The 17261-nt window shown below is 38.1% G+C and overlaps 3 protein-coding genes across 4 annotated transcripts; all 3 read right to left on the reverse strand.

Moving 5' to 3' along the window:
* Window positions 1–3049: 3049 nt before the first annotated feature.
* On the reverse strand, window positions 3050–4107 carry LOC147761288 (uncharacterized). The gene is made up of 3 exons (XM_087016408.1): window positions 4028–4107; window positions 3522–3717; window positions 3050–3208 (listed from the first exon to the last, which is right to left on the reverse strand). The coding sequence occupies exons 1-3, from the start codon at window positions 4059–4061 to the stop codon at window positions 3061–3063; spliced, it is 378 nt and encodes a 125-aa protein (XP_086872534.1). The 5' UTR covers window positions 4062–4107; the 3' UTR covers window positions 3050–3060.
* A 910-nt stretch (window positions 4108–5017) lies between these two features.
* On the reverse strand, window positions 5018–10327 carry LOC106174413 (uncharacterized). Its single transcript, XM_087015288.1, has 8 exons — window positions 9474–10327; window positions 8379–8622; window positions 8030–8114; window positions 7647–7787; window positions 7233–7366; window positions 6873–7045; window positions 6132–6382; window positions 5018–5972 (listed from the first exon to the last, which is right to left on the reverse strand). The coding sequence occupies exons 5-7, from the start codon at window positions 7258–7260 to the stop codon at window positions 6236–6238; spliced, it is 348 nt and encodes a 115-aa protein (XP_086871414.1). The 5' UTR covers window positions 7261–7366; window positions 7647–7787; window positions 8030–8114; window positions 8379–8622; window positions 9474–10327; the 3' UTR covers window positions 5018–5972; window positions 6132–6235.
* Window positions 10328–10371: 44 nt separating this feature from the next.
* On the reverse strand, window positions 10372–15858 carry LOC147761289 (uncharacterized). Of its 2 annotated transcripts, XR_015335007.1 has the most exons (9): window positions 15688–15858; window positions 15145–15259; window positions 14521–14718; window positions 14081–14318; window positions 13538–13703; window positions 13095–13277; window positions 12588–12754; window positions 11622–12304; window positions 10372–11366 (listed from the first exon to the last, which is right to left on the reverse strand). XR_015335007.1 is itself a non-coding variant. In XM_087015287.1 (8 exons), exons 2-8 carry the CDS (start codon window positions 15158–15160, stop codon window positions 12259–12261), a joined length of 1014 nt encoding a protein of 337 aa, XP_086871413.1. In that variant the 5' UTR covers window positions 15161–15259; window positions 15688–15858; the 3' UTR covers window positions 10372–12258. The 2 variants fall into 2 exon arrangements, 1 of the variants encoding a protein (XP_086871413.1); XM_087015287.1 differs by having other exon boundaries at window positions 10372–12304.
* Between the last annotated feature and the right edge of the window lie 1403 nt (window positions 15859–17261).

Consider the following 17261-nt stretch of genomic DNA (forward strand, 5'->3'; position numbering starts at 1 on the left):
CAAAGAGAAGAAGTCAAGAATAAATATGTAATCAAGCTCATAAGTACATTGATCTTTCTTTCTAATAGTTGTCGTATTTTTTTCCTTATGACTCACATGACTCGGCAAATTCCACCGCCTTGTCCTTGGTGACCACGGTGCCATTGGCCATGGTGAAATCGTTGTCCTGGTTGTCGTCCATCAGTCCGCATAGTCCAGACGTCTGTCCCTTAAAACTGACAGTTAGACCAGAACGTACGTTAAGGAAGAGACGCCCCATCAACGGACTGAACCGGACGTCTACTGTGACAGATACCCCTTTGGGGAAATAAAGCGTTGACACAATCAGTGCCAATCACCACAGGCGTGAGGAAAGGAAAGGGGGAACTATTCAATTTGGTTCAAAGAAGTGTACAGAGTCACTAAACCATGTTTTCCGTGCCTAGGACTACCATGGTTGAAATACGTAGCTAAGCCCTCCACCCCCTCCCGGTGTAACGTGTAAGAGAGCCCGCTTCCCATTCATTTATACCAGTGAGCCTTGCCCTAGATTTGGACCCATTTAGGTCAGGCAAACCCTAACCATTATAACTATACGGAGGGTGGACTTTCTGTTACACGGACCCTGTAGAGCCGCATTTTGCAACCGACCGCATTTTGCAACCGGTTGCAAAATGCGTTCAGTTGCAAAATGCGGTCCTACTAAGTAGAGCCGCATTTTGCAACTGAACGCATTTTGCAACTGCAACGCATTTTGCAACCAAAGAAAATCGTGAAAACGCATTTTGCAACTGCAACGCATTTTGCAACCAGGATTTTTTTCTAAGTTCCTAAAACAGTTTGAGGTACGAAACAGGTAGAAATGGAGTGGGGACGGGTTTGCTTCGACGAGGTACGCTGAAACTGGTCAGGTTGCCTCTAGGGCGGGGAAAATATATAATCTATTTCACGTTGTAATTTCTTATACCATTAGGGTTAGGAAGTTGAAACGTCAGGGAATAATAAAGATATTGTTAGGCATGTACATAGGGGTGTGGCCGTCCCTAGGGGTGGTTGATTGTAATTTTACATTGTATTTTCTGTTATCTACCCTTATATCTTTAGAATTAGGAAATAAAAGCGTTGGGGATTAATACATCATCGTAAGAAATGTGCGTGGGCACTTCAGATTTTTGGGGAGTTGGGGTGTGTTTTTCTCTGGGGTGGTTGAGATCGTTAGAGATGTGCTTGGGCACAACGGAATTTTTGTTGACTTGGGGAGTGGCCGTCCCTGGGGATGGTTACTTGACTGTAATATTTTCACCGTAATTTCTGTCATCTCTTTCTCGACCATTCGAGTTAGGAACATGAGTCTTTGGTGCATGGGTACAGGGGAATTTTAGTGTGACTTTGGGTGTGACTGTCCCTCAGGGGATGGGGTGATTGGTGGCATGTCAGACAATTAAGCTGATTCCACTGATTGCACTTAAATGAGATCCCCTGCAGAGTTGGACCGACCCAGCTAGTAGGATGTGTGAATCTGAAAGCGGTCTTCGAGTTAAGAAGGAAGGGGAATGCAAAGAAAGCAGCAGACAGCACTTAATAACAGACCTTTAGCGGTGTGCTTGGATGTAGGTCAAGTTAATTAAAAACCCATGCAAGACCCCATACTTTCAAGAATCTTTGTGCATAGCCTCTGTATAGCAACACACATGCTAATTACTATTTATGATTAATTGACATGTTTGTTTTGTATTAAGACACAACGGCTAGTTGAATGCCAGGATTTCCGAGTGTGTAGGGCCTTATGGTTGGCATGGATCAAAAGGAGCAGCTTTAACTGGATTCCTTGACCTATATTCATGCCTATGACTGTAAGTCCGTTTAGTGCTATGTGCGCTGCTGCTGTTCTCTACATTCCTCAAAGACCCATGCACATTCATAAAAAGTGACTGGTTTATCAATCCCCAACGTTTCAAGTTCCTAACTCTAAGAGTAGATAGTAGAAATAACGGTGCAAAAAATAGAATCAGCCACCCCCAGGGACGGCCACACCCATCAAAAACGCAGAAGGATCCATACATATCCCTAAAGACATGTTTTCAATCCCCATAGCCTTCCGTTCCTAACTTATATGGTCTAAAGGTAGATAGCAGAAATTACAACGTCTAATTGTATTCAACCACCCCCAGGACCACAACCTAAGTCAAAAAAAAATTAAATGCCCTTCAACATCCCAAATGATACTGTAGCTACGTTTCATGTTTTAACTCAAATGGCCGATACAATGGGTAGATAGCAGAAGATACGTTGTAAAATTAGAATCAACCACCCCCAGGGACAACCACACCCATGTCACAATAAATTTCCGAAGTGCCCATGCATATTTCTTACGATAGTTTATTAATCCCCAACGTTTTTATTTCCTAATTCTGAAGATATAAGGGTAGATAGGAGAAAAATACGAAGTAAAAAGTACAATCAACCACCCCTAGGGACGGCCACACCCCCAATTAAAAAAATCCGAAATCCCATGCACATGCCGAACAAAATGTTTATTAACGTTTAGACTTCCTAACACTAATGGATTAGGAAATTACAACGTGAAATAAGTTTTATATTATCGTCCACCCCAGGGGCAGCCTGGCCAGTTTCAGCATACATAGTAGAAGCAAACCCGTCCCCACTCCAATTCTACCTGTCTCGTACTTCAAGCTGTTTCAGGGACTTAGAAAAAAATCCTGGTTGCAAAATGCGTTGCAGTTGCAAAATGCGTTTTCACGATTTTCTTTGGTTGCAAAATGCGTTGCAGTTGCAAAATGCGTTCAGTTGCAAAATGCGGCTCTACTTAGTAGGACCGCATTTTGCAACTGAACGCATTTTGCAACCGGTTGCAAAATGCGGTCGGTTGCAAAATGCGGCTCTACAACCCTCAGTTTCGTTACACCGACCTCCAGCGGCTTTTTCACACCATATATAGAAGAACACATACCAGTTATTAACTCACAGCCTACAGTGTATATCACATCCAGTGACAATAGTGTATGAGAATATTCTCTTCAAATTACGCCCCTTAAGGTAAAAGAACATAAATATAACAGTCTAAATACCGGTGTCATACTGGATTGCAATCATCATCACGGCACCAGTGGCGTTGTTCCTGACCTTAGCAATATCTACAATGACGGTGTCGTTGTTAAGCGTCAATCTTGTGTTGTTTTTGGTTATGCTCTGGACTAGCCCGTCAATTCTGAGTAAAAAAAGAATTGTTATCTAAACGTACATATGTGTGTTTTATATGCCAGATATACAGAATTTTCTATATTACCGTGAGGTACATGGCACATGTAGTAGGACGTCTACAATTACGATCATTTTAATGATACCTTTAAAAATCTTAGAACTATACATCCATTTATTTCATTGACCATATGATTGATAAAACAAGCGTAACCATCATGCTGTTTGTTAGATCCAAAGTTTGATAGAATCTTTCCCGATTTTAATGTCATATTATTCAAAGGCAATGTTACTAGTACACTCTTTATACACTCCCAATTCACCTTAAAGTAGGAAAAGTGGTCTCAGTAGCATTGGTCGGTGTAGTAATGGTGGCCACACTGTGGCCGACCTTGACCGCGGCGGCACCAACCAGTGACGCTTGTTTATAGCCGAAGAACCTGACTTGTACGCCAAAGTCGTTAGCTGTACTCATACAGTCCCAGAACTCCCCGATACCATGGTAGTCGTAGGAAATACCTTAGGAAACAACGAATTCATACAGTAAGTTATACCATTACTTTAGCAAACATGGGGCACAACGGTTATTTCATTTCAACGATTACTTTCCTTTGTTTTTCGAGACGGTATGATTAGGTCAGGAAATAAACATTGATTCATACTTAACCGCCGAAGCATTGTAAAGAAAAAAATTCTCTAAAATATACACGTATGTTACAAATGTGATTCAAAGAACCGCAGTATATTATGCCTTTCCAAACATTTTGAAAAACATGTCTAAGGATAAAGTGATTTAAATTCGATGAGAAATTTGACGATGTTCACCCACCATCTGCTGTCTGTAAGTGAGGATCACCTCCCATGTTTCTTGGTATTCTGACATTACAACAGACGCCAGTCCAGAATGAGGTATACCAGCCCGCTTGGCGCCAGTTGTCGCTAGTGTGAATTCGTGAATTCGGTCCTTCCACAGTCGCCATGTTGGAAATAATATATGTTGGACTGTGGCACTGGCCTTAATAAACATGCCTCAGTATTGTTGTGTACCTGAATGTCAAAGTCGGCAAGGTGGGCATAATTTTCCTGAGGATTCAGGGCTTCGTTTGAAGTGAAGGGTTGCCCATGTCAACACACCTTCCATGTTAAAGGGACAGTTACAACTTGACCCAGGCACAGTAATTAGGCCCCTAAAGATAGACGAGTTGCCTCAAAAAGAATACACGTAGAAAGGTTAATTGATCTTGGCAAAACTTATTAAGTTTTGGAAAGAGAGCTCCATAGCAAGAAAGTGCCCCTAGGAAGTATGATTTATCAAAGTGCGTTTTCCTATGTCCGCAATTTCAGAAGAGTTGTCAGTAAATATACATAAGTGCCGGTAGCCTACTACCTGCATAAGGTTGTGTTATTAAGTAATATCCTTTTTTATTGATGTATTGAGCATGACCAGTAATGTTAATTAAATAATTATTTTTATTTAAAATAATTATTCAGTCCATCGTAAGAATCATGAAACTAGGTATAGTTAGATAATTTATTTGCACATGTATAGATGCAATTTCTCAGCCAATGGAATAATGCAGGTTTGGAAATCTTTTTGTAACAGTTCAAGAAATAAAATTTAAAGAAAGAAAACATTTTATAAATGAACAGTTTTTGTTCTTTTTTTTTTTTTTACAAAATAGCACTTCTGAATTGTTTTACTTGAGTAGAAACACCATATTATTTCATCGCTCTGAAAATTCATTAAAAAGCAGCAAAACCAAATATTTTATTTAAAAAAAATAATTATTCAGTCCATAGTAAAAACCATGAAACCATGTAATACTTATACAATTTATTTGTGCAATAACTTTCCTGAAAACATAGCTGCAATTTCTCAGCCAATGGATTACTGTAGATATGGAAAACTTTTTGTAACAGTTTAAGAAATAAAAATTAAAGAAAGCAAACATTTTACAAATAAACAGTTTTTTGTTCCTTTTCACAAAATAGTACTTATGAATTATTTTACTTGAATAGAACCACCACATTATGTCATCACTTTGAAAATTCTTTAAAAAGCAGAAAAAACAAATTATTTGCTGTAAATACAACTATCAAATTATTTCATCCCACTGAAAATACTTTACAAATAGCATCATAGGATTTTTTTTTTCATTACAGTTAAATATTATTAAAAACAGCATAAACACATAGTACTTTTTGTAAAGAATATAGCACCACCAAATTATTTCATTTTAATTAACAATTTTTTTTTAATGGCACTTCAAAATTGTGATTGCAGCTAAAACCATCTCATACAGGGGTACTTTCTATAAACTAGCTGACACATACTTCCTATAGTGTTTTTCATTAAATAAAGTTATCCTGGGCAAAATACATGTAGAAAAATATCCAGTGTCAGAATGGATCAACCCCACAAACAGATCTTTGAATGTAAACACAACAAAATTGCAGAATGGGCGATTTGTAATGAACATCTGGCCTTCTAACTGAATATAGTATTTGCGGGTTTTCTTTAGGCCCAGATTCGTGCACGAGATACACATTCCAAAAAGGGGAAATCAGGTCCGGGTCCAACTGTCATGTGTCTGCAATGGTTTTGGACACAACAATGATTCATACAGTTTGTTCATATACTCCTTCTCTGTAGCTGCAATTATCTCTCCAAATCTGGAAGCAGTGATCCTCCATTGTCTCTCCTTGTGTCAGATTGCGCTCTTTCCTTGTTATAACTTGCTATGCTCAGTGTCCTTCGCTGTTTGTTCCTCAACCTGAAATATTCATATCCCATTAAAGCATGGTAGATGGTTACAGCATTAAATAGTTTAGATACAATATTATAATTCTATGATGTCACACATCACCTAGTTTGATAATTCTTTATCATATTTGGGCCTGATTCTTAATATTAGACCTCTGTTTTCACTTACATCATTCCCTCTATCCATGCTTTATTCTTTTCATGGCACTTGACAATAGTTGTTGTCCATCACAGCCGCCTGTAAGTCAGCTTTAGTGTAGGCATAACTGGTGGCTACATCAATCTTTGCAGCTGATGTGAAGTGATAGGTAAGATTCCTGAAGTAATCATTTTATCCTGCTCTTGAAGTTGGCTGTCCTGGGGTGCTGAAATCGACAGTTTCAGGCTTTGCCCCCAATATATGGGCCTTCTTTGGGTAACCTTATAAAGAAAATAAATAAGTACATTTACTAAGTATTAAAAATCTTCGTCTTTCGTGCTACTAAAAAAATATGGGCGTAGGCCTACTCGTACCTACAGTAGTCTACATGTACATAACATGTCAGATTTGACACACACACCTCGACTAATCTTTGATTTTTTCAAGGAAAATAGTTAGCATTCGTGTTTTTCAAGCACTAAATGGAAAGAAAACACATACCTTTCAGTCAATTCACATTTTCATCCAGATGTTATCCAGATGTAATGTAAAGGTTACATCTGATTGTATGAATTCAGTGGCTAGTTTATAGAACATTTAGCAGAGATAAGACTCAACCAAATAACGAAGTTGATATAATGATAAATAATTGGAAGGGAAAACATTTGTAAAAAAATATAAAAAAATAAAATAATTATCTATTATGCTGTGTAAATTCATGCAACCGCGCCAGCCTATCGTGAATTTACACTTAAATTCAGCACGATTCACCTTGCAACCCGTTGTCTGTCTGAAAACTGCATGGCTCACAGTCCGGCTGGTCACACTGCTCTCCACGTCGACCTCGTACACAGGCAGGGTACAGTCCACACTGGGTCTTCTCACGGCAAACACAACGACAGTCTTCCCACACGGGCTTGTAGGCATAGTCACACACCGGGCAGCTGTAGCGGCGAAAAAAAGACATTCAAATCAGTTGGTTTCAATAGTTCAGAAACATATAACACGTAACTGTGAATAGTTCCCTCATTACAAGCATATTCGATAAATTACATAATATAACAGGCGTCCACGTTCATCAATATAAGTATATACTCGGCTATGCTTCTACGTGGGGTGCAATATACTCACGTATCATTCGGACAGTAGCACGTTCCATCACTAGCTATAACCGAGTTCTGGCAGTTTTAACATTCACATGAACAATGACAGCCACCATCAGGTTTAACGATATCATAACCGCCATTTGGACACTCACAGCCACACTGCAAATATACACATTGATATAATGGGCAGAAATATAAAAACAGAAAAATATGGTTTCAAGATCGATTGATATACGGATCGTTGTACATAAAAATTCACTAAAATATCAACGTTTTACCTTGGTTCCATTATATTGAAACATAATCAAAATGATAACAATGTCTGGATTGTACTGCGCATAGAAATCATTCGATTCAACCATAATCTTAAAAACTCTTTACTTAAAACCTTCATGTCAATTTACACATTTTATTTTATGAATATGTACATGTACCGTACCTCACACGTGCCGTCTACGTTCATCTCCCGTGGCCAACCGTCAGCACAGTGACATCGACATGCAGGCTGAAAAGGGACATCAGTGACCACCTTTTTAGTTTTACCATCCGGGCACTTGTCACACTGGCAAATGTGGTTATGCTGTCAATCATAACCAAATATTAACAACTGGTATCATAATATGACTTTCATATTTGTATTTCAAAAATTTGCCATCGACTTAAATTTGTAAATGTTGTATTTGGTTGCTTTCGGCCATGAAGTTTGATCACTCACGTTTTGATGTTGAAAGACTAATGGGACATATGAAGCAATAGAAAATGCCCTGCAACACATAAACTTATTAGTACCAGGATTGTTAAGACAATAAAAACACAAATCACCTCAATACTACTGCTTCCATCAGGACATAGGCAGGTACCAGGTCCAACAGCACACGTGGTGGCTACGGTAGCTGGCCTACAGTGCCTGTAATGTCGGTTAAAATGTATTTCTTAATGATCACCATTCAATGCCCTTAATGAATATACCTAAATGTGGTATAAAAAAGACACAATTTAAGTTCCAATATCATGGCCTCGAATTGATAAGCTGACGCTCTTGGTTAACATTTCTATAACTGTATGGTAATGCACCTTGATATTGAAACACCTAACTGTTGGCGCTTGATCTGAAATACGTAATACACACAGCGGATACGAAGATGTCAAACACAACGGTTCACACACTTACGCAGAAGCTTTTACAGAATCAGGAACAAGCACATACCCTTCAAGGCTTGTGAAAATCGAATATGACGCATCTAAACGAAGAAACCCAGCGTCTTTTCTGTACCCCGGCCCCGCTTTGTGGACCACAAGGTGCACGCCCTCACGCCCGGAACAGATATTAGAACAATTGGTAATGTCCAAACTGTCCGTGATAGGGGCTGTAGTCGTGTATGTGACAGTCTCAGACTGACTGACAACACCGGGGTCTGAAACGACAATGGCATGTTTCCTGCACTCCAATCACAAATAAGCTCCGTGTATTGTATTCACACACTCACGTACGTGCATGCACACCACCTGCATGTGTCTTCTACTACACTGCAATACTCTAAGAAAGCAGCCATCGCTAAAAGGTACATACAAACCGAGCATCGGTGGAGCGTGGATTCCCAGTAACACATGTAAACCACTTCTACTAGATTCTTATATAACTCAAATAAATTCGACATGCCAAGGGATTAACTGAATAGATCACTCGATCAGCCGTAAAAGCCGTAAAAGACTGCTCCTTTCTTTAAATTTTTGGTTGTAAATTTAACCTACTTTCGTGACTTACTTTCCTGCCCCATTGACATACAGCTTAGAATGCCAGTAGAAAATCCGTTCAAACATCAATTTCGGGTAAAATTAAACAATGCCTTTTGGTAATTCTCTTAGTTATACTACTTGAAACTATATGCTGGCATTTGGTTGGTTTTTGTGACAAATTAACTTTGTATGCATCTTTAAGAGTCCCTAACATGCGTATAGTCGTTTCTGAAAGGATAATACTAACGGAATTTTTACAATACTACAAATCAGTTCCAACAGCAAATTTATAAAGCAACGTAAACAAATGTGCCAAGGCATAGGTGTTCGGCCGTGCTACATGTGTACATACACGTAGGTTCTGCTGGTGTTCTATGCCCTGTTTCCTGATGGCTTCATTATGCGGTCTCACTATGTGTACGTCGGAGCATCTGTGTTACAGGGACCAATATTACCAGGGGACGTATAATGATATGCAAAGACATGTGACAACCGTATTGGAACACTAGGACTCTGGAGTAGGACTTACCTATCAAATTCTTTAGAAAACGAAGAACGAGCGAAGGGTTGACGAGGTCGTAAACAATGGTATCCGAGGCACTGGGAAACTGCACGTGCAAACGTTTATGTGAACATTGCCCATGTCATCTGCGTGATCTACATCATGTGTCACGTCAGTCACCTGGAAAAACAGATCCTTCAATTTAATTATAGCTACAGTGGCGCATAACTCCCACTAAAGGCTCATTACTTTTTATATCAGAATCAACTCATCAGGTTGCCTGTATTCAACAGAAACAGTAATTTCCAGACGACAATTTAATATCTGAAAGCCATAATCACAACTATATTCAGAATAAAATTGGAATTTATTGTCTTTTAAATATGTACTCCTAGCATGTTAAATTCTTTGATAACCTGCATTAATATCTACTACTATAAATATTTTTATTAATAAAGTACAGAAAAACCGCTCAAATGTTACACTCCTTAGAACAATGAAAATACCAATGGTACAATGGTTAAACTGAATAGACAAATAATGTGAGTAGACCGTTCACTACACTGTAAAAACAGTGCTTAGCTTGTGATAGACTTGTTATAGAATCATATGCCGGTGAAGCTAAACACATAGCTAAACGTGTAACACTGCCAGCGTGTCTAGCTTTTTCGTCTGTGAAACCCTTGAAAAGCTATACGTGCTTAGCTTTTACACATATTTCTAAATGCGTATAGGTGCCTAACGTGTGTTGTATGTATTTAAATGCTAAACACTGTTTTTACAGTGTACGAACATCAATAACAGAAACATACATCGGCACCTTACAGAAAAAGTGGGCGCCTTTGAATAGACTGGTAGCAGCTAGTGATGCGGGGGGGGGGGGGGGGGGGGGGTATTCTTTCTTTTTCGCAAAGATAAATTCACATTGTTTTTTTGTTAAGAACAAATTCTGATTGAAATGCAGTAAACCAAAAGTTTCATAATTTTTCATAAGTTTTCCTAGATTATTTTTCAGAAAGGTACCATTCCGATGTTGTGACATCCACAGTATTAGTTAACTTCCCTGATAAAACAAATGTAATTTTGTCAGAAATTGATTTCAATGACACTGAGATCAAAGTAATAATCGATGATATGGATGCATCTAAGGCAAGTGGTACGGACTCGATGACGACAAAAATGTTAAAACTAAGCAAAGACGTTGTTGTGAAACCATTATGTATTTTATTTAATTATATTATTCAATCTAACACCTACCCTGACCTGTGGAAAATGGCGTTTATTTGCCCGATTTATAAGAAAGGTGACAGAAGTTGCATAGATAACTATAGACCAGTGTCACTTTTGAGCGTCTTATCAAAAATTTTGGAAAAAAATATTTATAAAAGGATGATTAATCATGTCCTTAATAATAATTTATTGTTTGAAAAACAATCTGGGTTTCTTAAGGGTCATAGCACTGAACACCAATTACTGGCAATTCAAAATTTGATTAGATCTAATTTTAGAAAGGGCCGAGATGTAAGAGGAATATTTCTTGATATTTCAGCCGCTTTTGATAAAGTTCCGCATAGTTTATTACTATACAAGCTGTCAGCCTATGGTATTAAAGGTAACCTTACTGTCACTATTATCCTCTTATTTGAGTGATAGAAAAATCAAAGTCCGTATCAATCTTCCAAAGAATCTTATATCAACACTAGTGTTCCACAAGGCAGCATTTTCGGCCCTCTACTCTTTCTCCTACAGTATATATAAATGATCTAGCAGACAACCTTTCATCAGATTGTTTTCTATATGCTGACGACACGTCTATTTTTCAATCTTCTCTTCCTTCTGACAGCCAGTTGCACGATGCACTTCAATCTGATCTCTCAAAGCTTGAGGAATTGTCTTCCAGATGGAAACTGGAGTTCAAACCTGATAAGAGTTGTGAGGTTATATTCTCTACCAAGGTTACAGCAAATAAATATAGAAATCTAATATTATGTGATTTAACGATACCCCAGAAATCATTCCACAAACATCTCGGATTCGTACTAGATTCAAAACTGTCTTGTGCCGAGCATATAAGTTATTTAGCTTCTAAGGCCCAAAAGGCCCTGAATCCTCTTAAGTCCCTGTCCCATAGGCTCAGATCTAGGCACTTGAATATACTATACAACGCTTACGTACTGTTTCTGCTTGATTACTGCTACATCCTCTATCACTCAGCAACTAAAAGGAATCTTTCTAAACTCTCTTCTATTCACTATCAAGCTGGTCTGCTTGTTCTGGGTGCCCTGCCAGGTTCGAACACAATTAAAGTACTTAGAGAGTTGAACTGGGCTACTCTGGAAAACCGTAGAATAATGCATGCACTATCCATCACAACATGGCGCCTACATACATTCTTAAAGATTTCCTGTCTTTTAAAAATCCAATAACCCCGCAAACAAGAGAGTCCTCGTACAGAGATTACATTATCCCAGCTAAGTTTACATCCCAGGGTCCTGAATACTTACTCGTGTCTTCATGGAATAGTCTCAGTCTCGAACAAAAGTACACCCCAAATATCGCGTTACTTAAGCATTCTGAAATCCGAACTCTTTTCTGGTTCGTTATCAACCACCACCCTAAAGTTAGAAAGAAAGAATGAAAAATATCTCAACCGCGCGCGTGTAGATCTATTGTTCAAATCCCAATTATATAACCATAACTGGAACTCGGTAAATTCTCCGAACTGCTCTTGTGGGAAACCTGAGACTATACGCCACTTTTTCTTCTAGTGCCCACTGAGGCAGTTGAAGTATCGTGATTTTCATTTGTCTATTCAGAATGCCCTGGGTGCATAATGATCTTCGTTGAATTCGGTGTTTCTGAAAATTAAAGAAGCGCATTAGTTTAAAACAGCATACAGATTACCTAAGAATAGTTGTACAGTGTTGCAATTGAAAAATGGCCGACCTGTGATATTTCCTTAATGGGTAGCCATTGCTTGTAGCAAGTACGTATTCCTTATTTGAATTAATTACAATAATGGTTGCAAACAATGAAATTACAAAAACAACAAGCCATGACTTTTATTCAACAATCTACAACTTCGTGGTGTGCGCATTACGTTGTTTACGTTAAGAATGTAAATCACTGGACCATTCACACCTGACCAATGCTTCAAAACTGTTGTTCATATGGTAGTCAATGGTTGCATCCAGTCGGATCCCTATCTTCTGTGCTTTGGGAACTGTGGACTGTAGATGGAGCTGCAGTCCTGCTGTCACCACTATATTCATGTCAACTGACAGCTGCTTTCTTAACACTGAGGTTGTCTATATACATAGGTAAATATTCGTCTTATACACTGCGATATACTTAAGGGAAAATAAAACTTGCACAAAGCGAAGGGGGATGGAGTACCGCGTGCATACATGTATTCCAGAATATGTTTCGTGTGTATTATAAGAAGTAAGTACTTAGCCTTAATACAACACATTATATAATAAAATTCATTTTATTATTAGGTAGCTGCATCGGTAGCTCAAGTATTTACCGTTACGTTTTCCATATCATGATTAAGTATAACGACAAGCTACAATGTTTGTAATAACCAATGTATTCAATACATGCAGGAACAACATGCAAGTTGGCACCGCAGGTACATGTAATTACCTCAAACACCGCCTCCTTTTTCAGTGATGTAAATATGCCATCAGTGGATATTTGGTTGTTCAGCCGTCTGTCGGGGTGGAAAATAGTGTAGGGAGCAGACGTCAGCACTGTGTCTTTGTTTAAGTCCTGGATAGGGATACACTCCAGGAAAATGTAGCCCCCTTTCTCAAACCTTGAAATAACCTGAATAGAAATATATACACGTATCTCTCGTGAAGCCCAGATTGGCGATTGGTATGCTAAATATACTTCTACATCTTCATATGTTTATTCTATAAAGGTCATGCAGACAATGTAGAACAATTATGCATTATATAGTTTTAACGTTATATGCTCAATATCAAAAACGGCTCATCTCCCTTTGTAACACAATTCTATAGTCTACATGTATATGCTGCAGAGTCAAATAGTGATATGATATACCAGTCAAGTCATCAGTTTACCTGACCGAGGAAGGCGCCGGATGTACGTCCTGGAATAACGTCACCTACGACTGGTGGCGCCGTCTCTTGATTCACTGACTCACTAATGTGCAGGCTTCTGTCATTTTGTTCTCCGCCGTGACAGTACATTGTGTTAGATGTGGAGACAGGGGAGACAGCAATGGGACTAGAAAACACATTGAGTACGCCACATGTTATGCACTTTTCTATATAAAAATATTAAGTGTCCTTTATATGCATGTGCGAACACATTAAAAATGTACAGTAAACTTTCCTGTGACATTGGATACTTCTTTTCAAATTTAAATATGTTTTACGCCTACTGTTGACCAATTATAAGCAAAAACTGAATTGTACCGTGTCAGTATTCATAGAAAATATCAGAATATTGCAAAAAGACGACAAAAGTAAGAGTTGTCGTTACTAAAAATATTATGTACAGTTCGACCGGGACCGGAAATTAAATATGATGTACTACACATGATGTAATACAAAGATGTAATACGACACAAAGAATACATCGTATACAAATACGTCATTCACCTAAAAGACATAGCCTGACAACACGTCTTCACTTTGGCGTGATACGTCACAGCCTCAGATTCTGTTACAATATCCTCTATGTCCTCGAGGAAGCCCTGGCCCTGGCTTTCCCCGCTGACTACCACATCACAAACGTTAATGTGTTTTGACATACTCTGTCGTAGCACAATGTACTGAGACGCCACTGGTCTTATGGTGACATTGTACCAATGTCCAAGACATTTAAAAACATGGTCATCTAAAATGAGAAATGAGAAATTTTTTATCAGCTGTGGTTCACATATTCATCAAATAAAAACGTACGCTACTTTCTGTAGTGTAAGGTAAATGTTTTATATAAGTAAACTTTGCATTCAGTTTTTTAACCATTTATATTTATCGTTTATTATTATTATTATTATTTGGGGAACAATTTGAAATCAGAACTCTTCGAGATTCACCTTTAAGCACGTGAACTAAGGAACCTCTAATGGCTGCGCCTTCCCACATGTAGGCAATTTTAAAAATGCGTTCCTCCGGCACGTGCTCTAGCGTCCTATCATCCATGAGGGAACGGACAGGAACTATTTGGTTAAAGTTGGCATACTGGATGACATCTTCCAACGAGGCCCTTACAGCGGCAAAATATTGGTATGTTCCTGAACAAAACGATTGCCATATCTGTTAAAAACATATAATACTAGTATAGTGGTGTATACTGAATCATGCAAATGTTATAAGCCTATTAAAATACATTTAAAGGGGGGGGGGGGTTAAATTAAAATCTCGCTTTAATGAAATGTACCATTGATGCTATTCATACATTGAAAATCATGACATACACTTTGTCCAAAAATGCATGTTTATATTTTATGCCGATTATTGGTTAAACGCCATTGAAATGCAACTTTTATAAGACGTACTTCAGGAAATATCACTGAACCAGAGAGAACAACTACTGACATACATGTAACGTCATAAGTTACGTCAAAAAAGTATTCGACATCGTACAATTAGCCAGAAGTATTTCCATACATTGTATATTTGGTTGACAAATAGTGTTACATGTAGTATAATAAACGCACCTTTCTTGAGTTGCATACACTTTATGCATGATTCCTCCAGCTTGCTTGCTGACAATGACAAAATCTTTGGACCTGGGATACTTGACCTTGTCTCTGGTCACAAGAATGGAGTGACCTATCAAAAATTATTCATACAGATGGAAACAAAAATCAGCATGCGTTTTAAATTTTAATTCAATTGCTTGCGAAAGTGAATATTGAAGCGTAACTGAAATAGGAACAGCATGCCCACTGGAATACCTGTATCTTTATGATGAACTGTGGGTTAACCTTTGGTACAGTAATATATTTGTAGTAAAGGGCATCAGACTTTTTATTAAGTATATATAAAAGTTATCGATAACGGAGCTTTTATTTGTAATATTTGTCACATTCGTCACATGTATTGCAGTAACATGACGCTATGTTCAACACAATGTACTTACAGGCTTGCAAACTTTTGATAGAACACAGAAAAGGCATATCATGAGATATCTTGTATTCCACTTTGCGTCATATTTCAATAATTCATAAACATTACAGATATCATACATGAATGCTCACCTCTTTGTTCCGTGTTTGATATAGGGCACACATAAAACTCTGCATTGCCAGGCTTAATGACCTTCACGTGTGCGTGCAATGTCGTATCTAAGGCTCGGTCGCCATGGTTATAGACCTGTCGCACTAGGCCATTTGGGCATTTCCGCATGTCCCATTGACGGCAGCTATATGAGATCTAACCGGTGTAATATGCAAGAAAACATATTTCCTAAGGAAATTTGCAGAATAATTAGACATAAATCTTTAAAGGGTTTGCTTCATGCCGTCAGAATGGCCTGAACGGAACATATTCTTCAGAAAACATGCCCAACTAACGATATCTTTATCCAAATACATAAATTAAAAGCTCATTTTGTAAATTTTTGTCTTTAAAAAACGTCCTATTTGCTCGGCCTGGGAGTTAATGAGCTACGTGGTCACGTGGTCCAATGACCACAATCGAGCCACTGGAGAACAGAGCGTGCTTAGCTGTCAAACTGAGCTGCATTGTCTACCTGTAAGATGACTTCTCTGGCTTCTGAGTTTATACTCATTCAAATCTCTTACCCGAGGGGTCTAAATCCTCGTGAAGCTGTGTAAAACCATTTCCCGTCTAGTCATTTCTTTAACAAGCATTTCATTATGGTTATCCCAAGTTGTATAAAACACTGCATTTGAATGAGTTAAGGGAAATGTTGATAATTGCATATGAGGTCCATGTTATTTGTGAAATTCAATTTATTTTATTAAACCGCTGACACTCCGTCTTGCATACTTTTATTAAACTGAGGTAAACAATGCCCGTTACCTTTACAAGTCCTATCTTAATCATCCATCTAACTGGAACTTCCTTTACCTCTTAATTAGAGGGTTAAATGGCATTCAATTTGTCTTGCTTGTACCGAACGCACTCTCTATCTAAGCTTTACTCCAGTTATCTCAGGTAAAAATCTACCTGTGCGTTAGTTACAAAGCGCAGCTCCCGTAGACCTGGGGGTACTAGATAAAATCTGAACACCAGGTTTATCGAGGAGCTAGAGAAAGAAAGGAAGAATTTTTCCTGCACAACTTCATAGGAATTTTAACACGGACTTGATCCAGCTTAGACCTCCAAACTAACAGGGTGACATGGGCAATTTTCACAAACAAATCATAAAACTATATTTCAGTTAACCGCCTTTAAAATAAATATACCGTTCTGGGTAAATTAAAATAGTTATTAAATCGCAAGAATATTTTTGACTTAAATGATGATTTTATTATTAATGGAAATTAAGCTACTATATGAGGTACATTTGCTGTGATTACGCTGTCCTTCATGTTTTGCGTAAGTCTACATTTTGCTGTATGTGCTTGTAATCTTTTTAAATATGTGCGTACAATTTTTGCAGGTCTGGTTACCCCCCTGTTATGTGATGAGAGTATAAATTTGGCAATTAGTTCCTTAGCTTATTTGAATAGAATTGCAGTGTAAAATTTTCAACAAGATGTTGGCGAAATAGCTCATTACTCTTTGTAGGTATTTCCCCCGTCAAAGTTTGTCTAAAATTATCTTTCAATCTTTACTCTTTCAAAGACAGTATAAAGTTACCTGA

The sequence above is a fragment of the Lingula anatina genome, chromosome 6 (genome assembly GCF_051362555.1).
Source record: "Lingula anatina isolate TDL-2025a chromosome 6, LinAna3.0, whole genome shotgun sequence".
In the NCBI taxonomy this organism is placed as follows: domain Eukaryota; kingdom Metazoa; phylum Brachiopoda; class Lingulata; order Lingulida; family Lingulidae; genus Lingula; species Lingula anatina.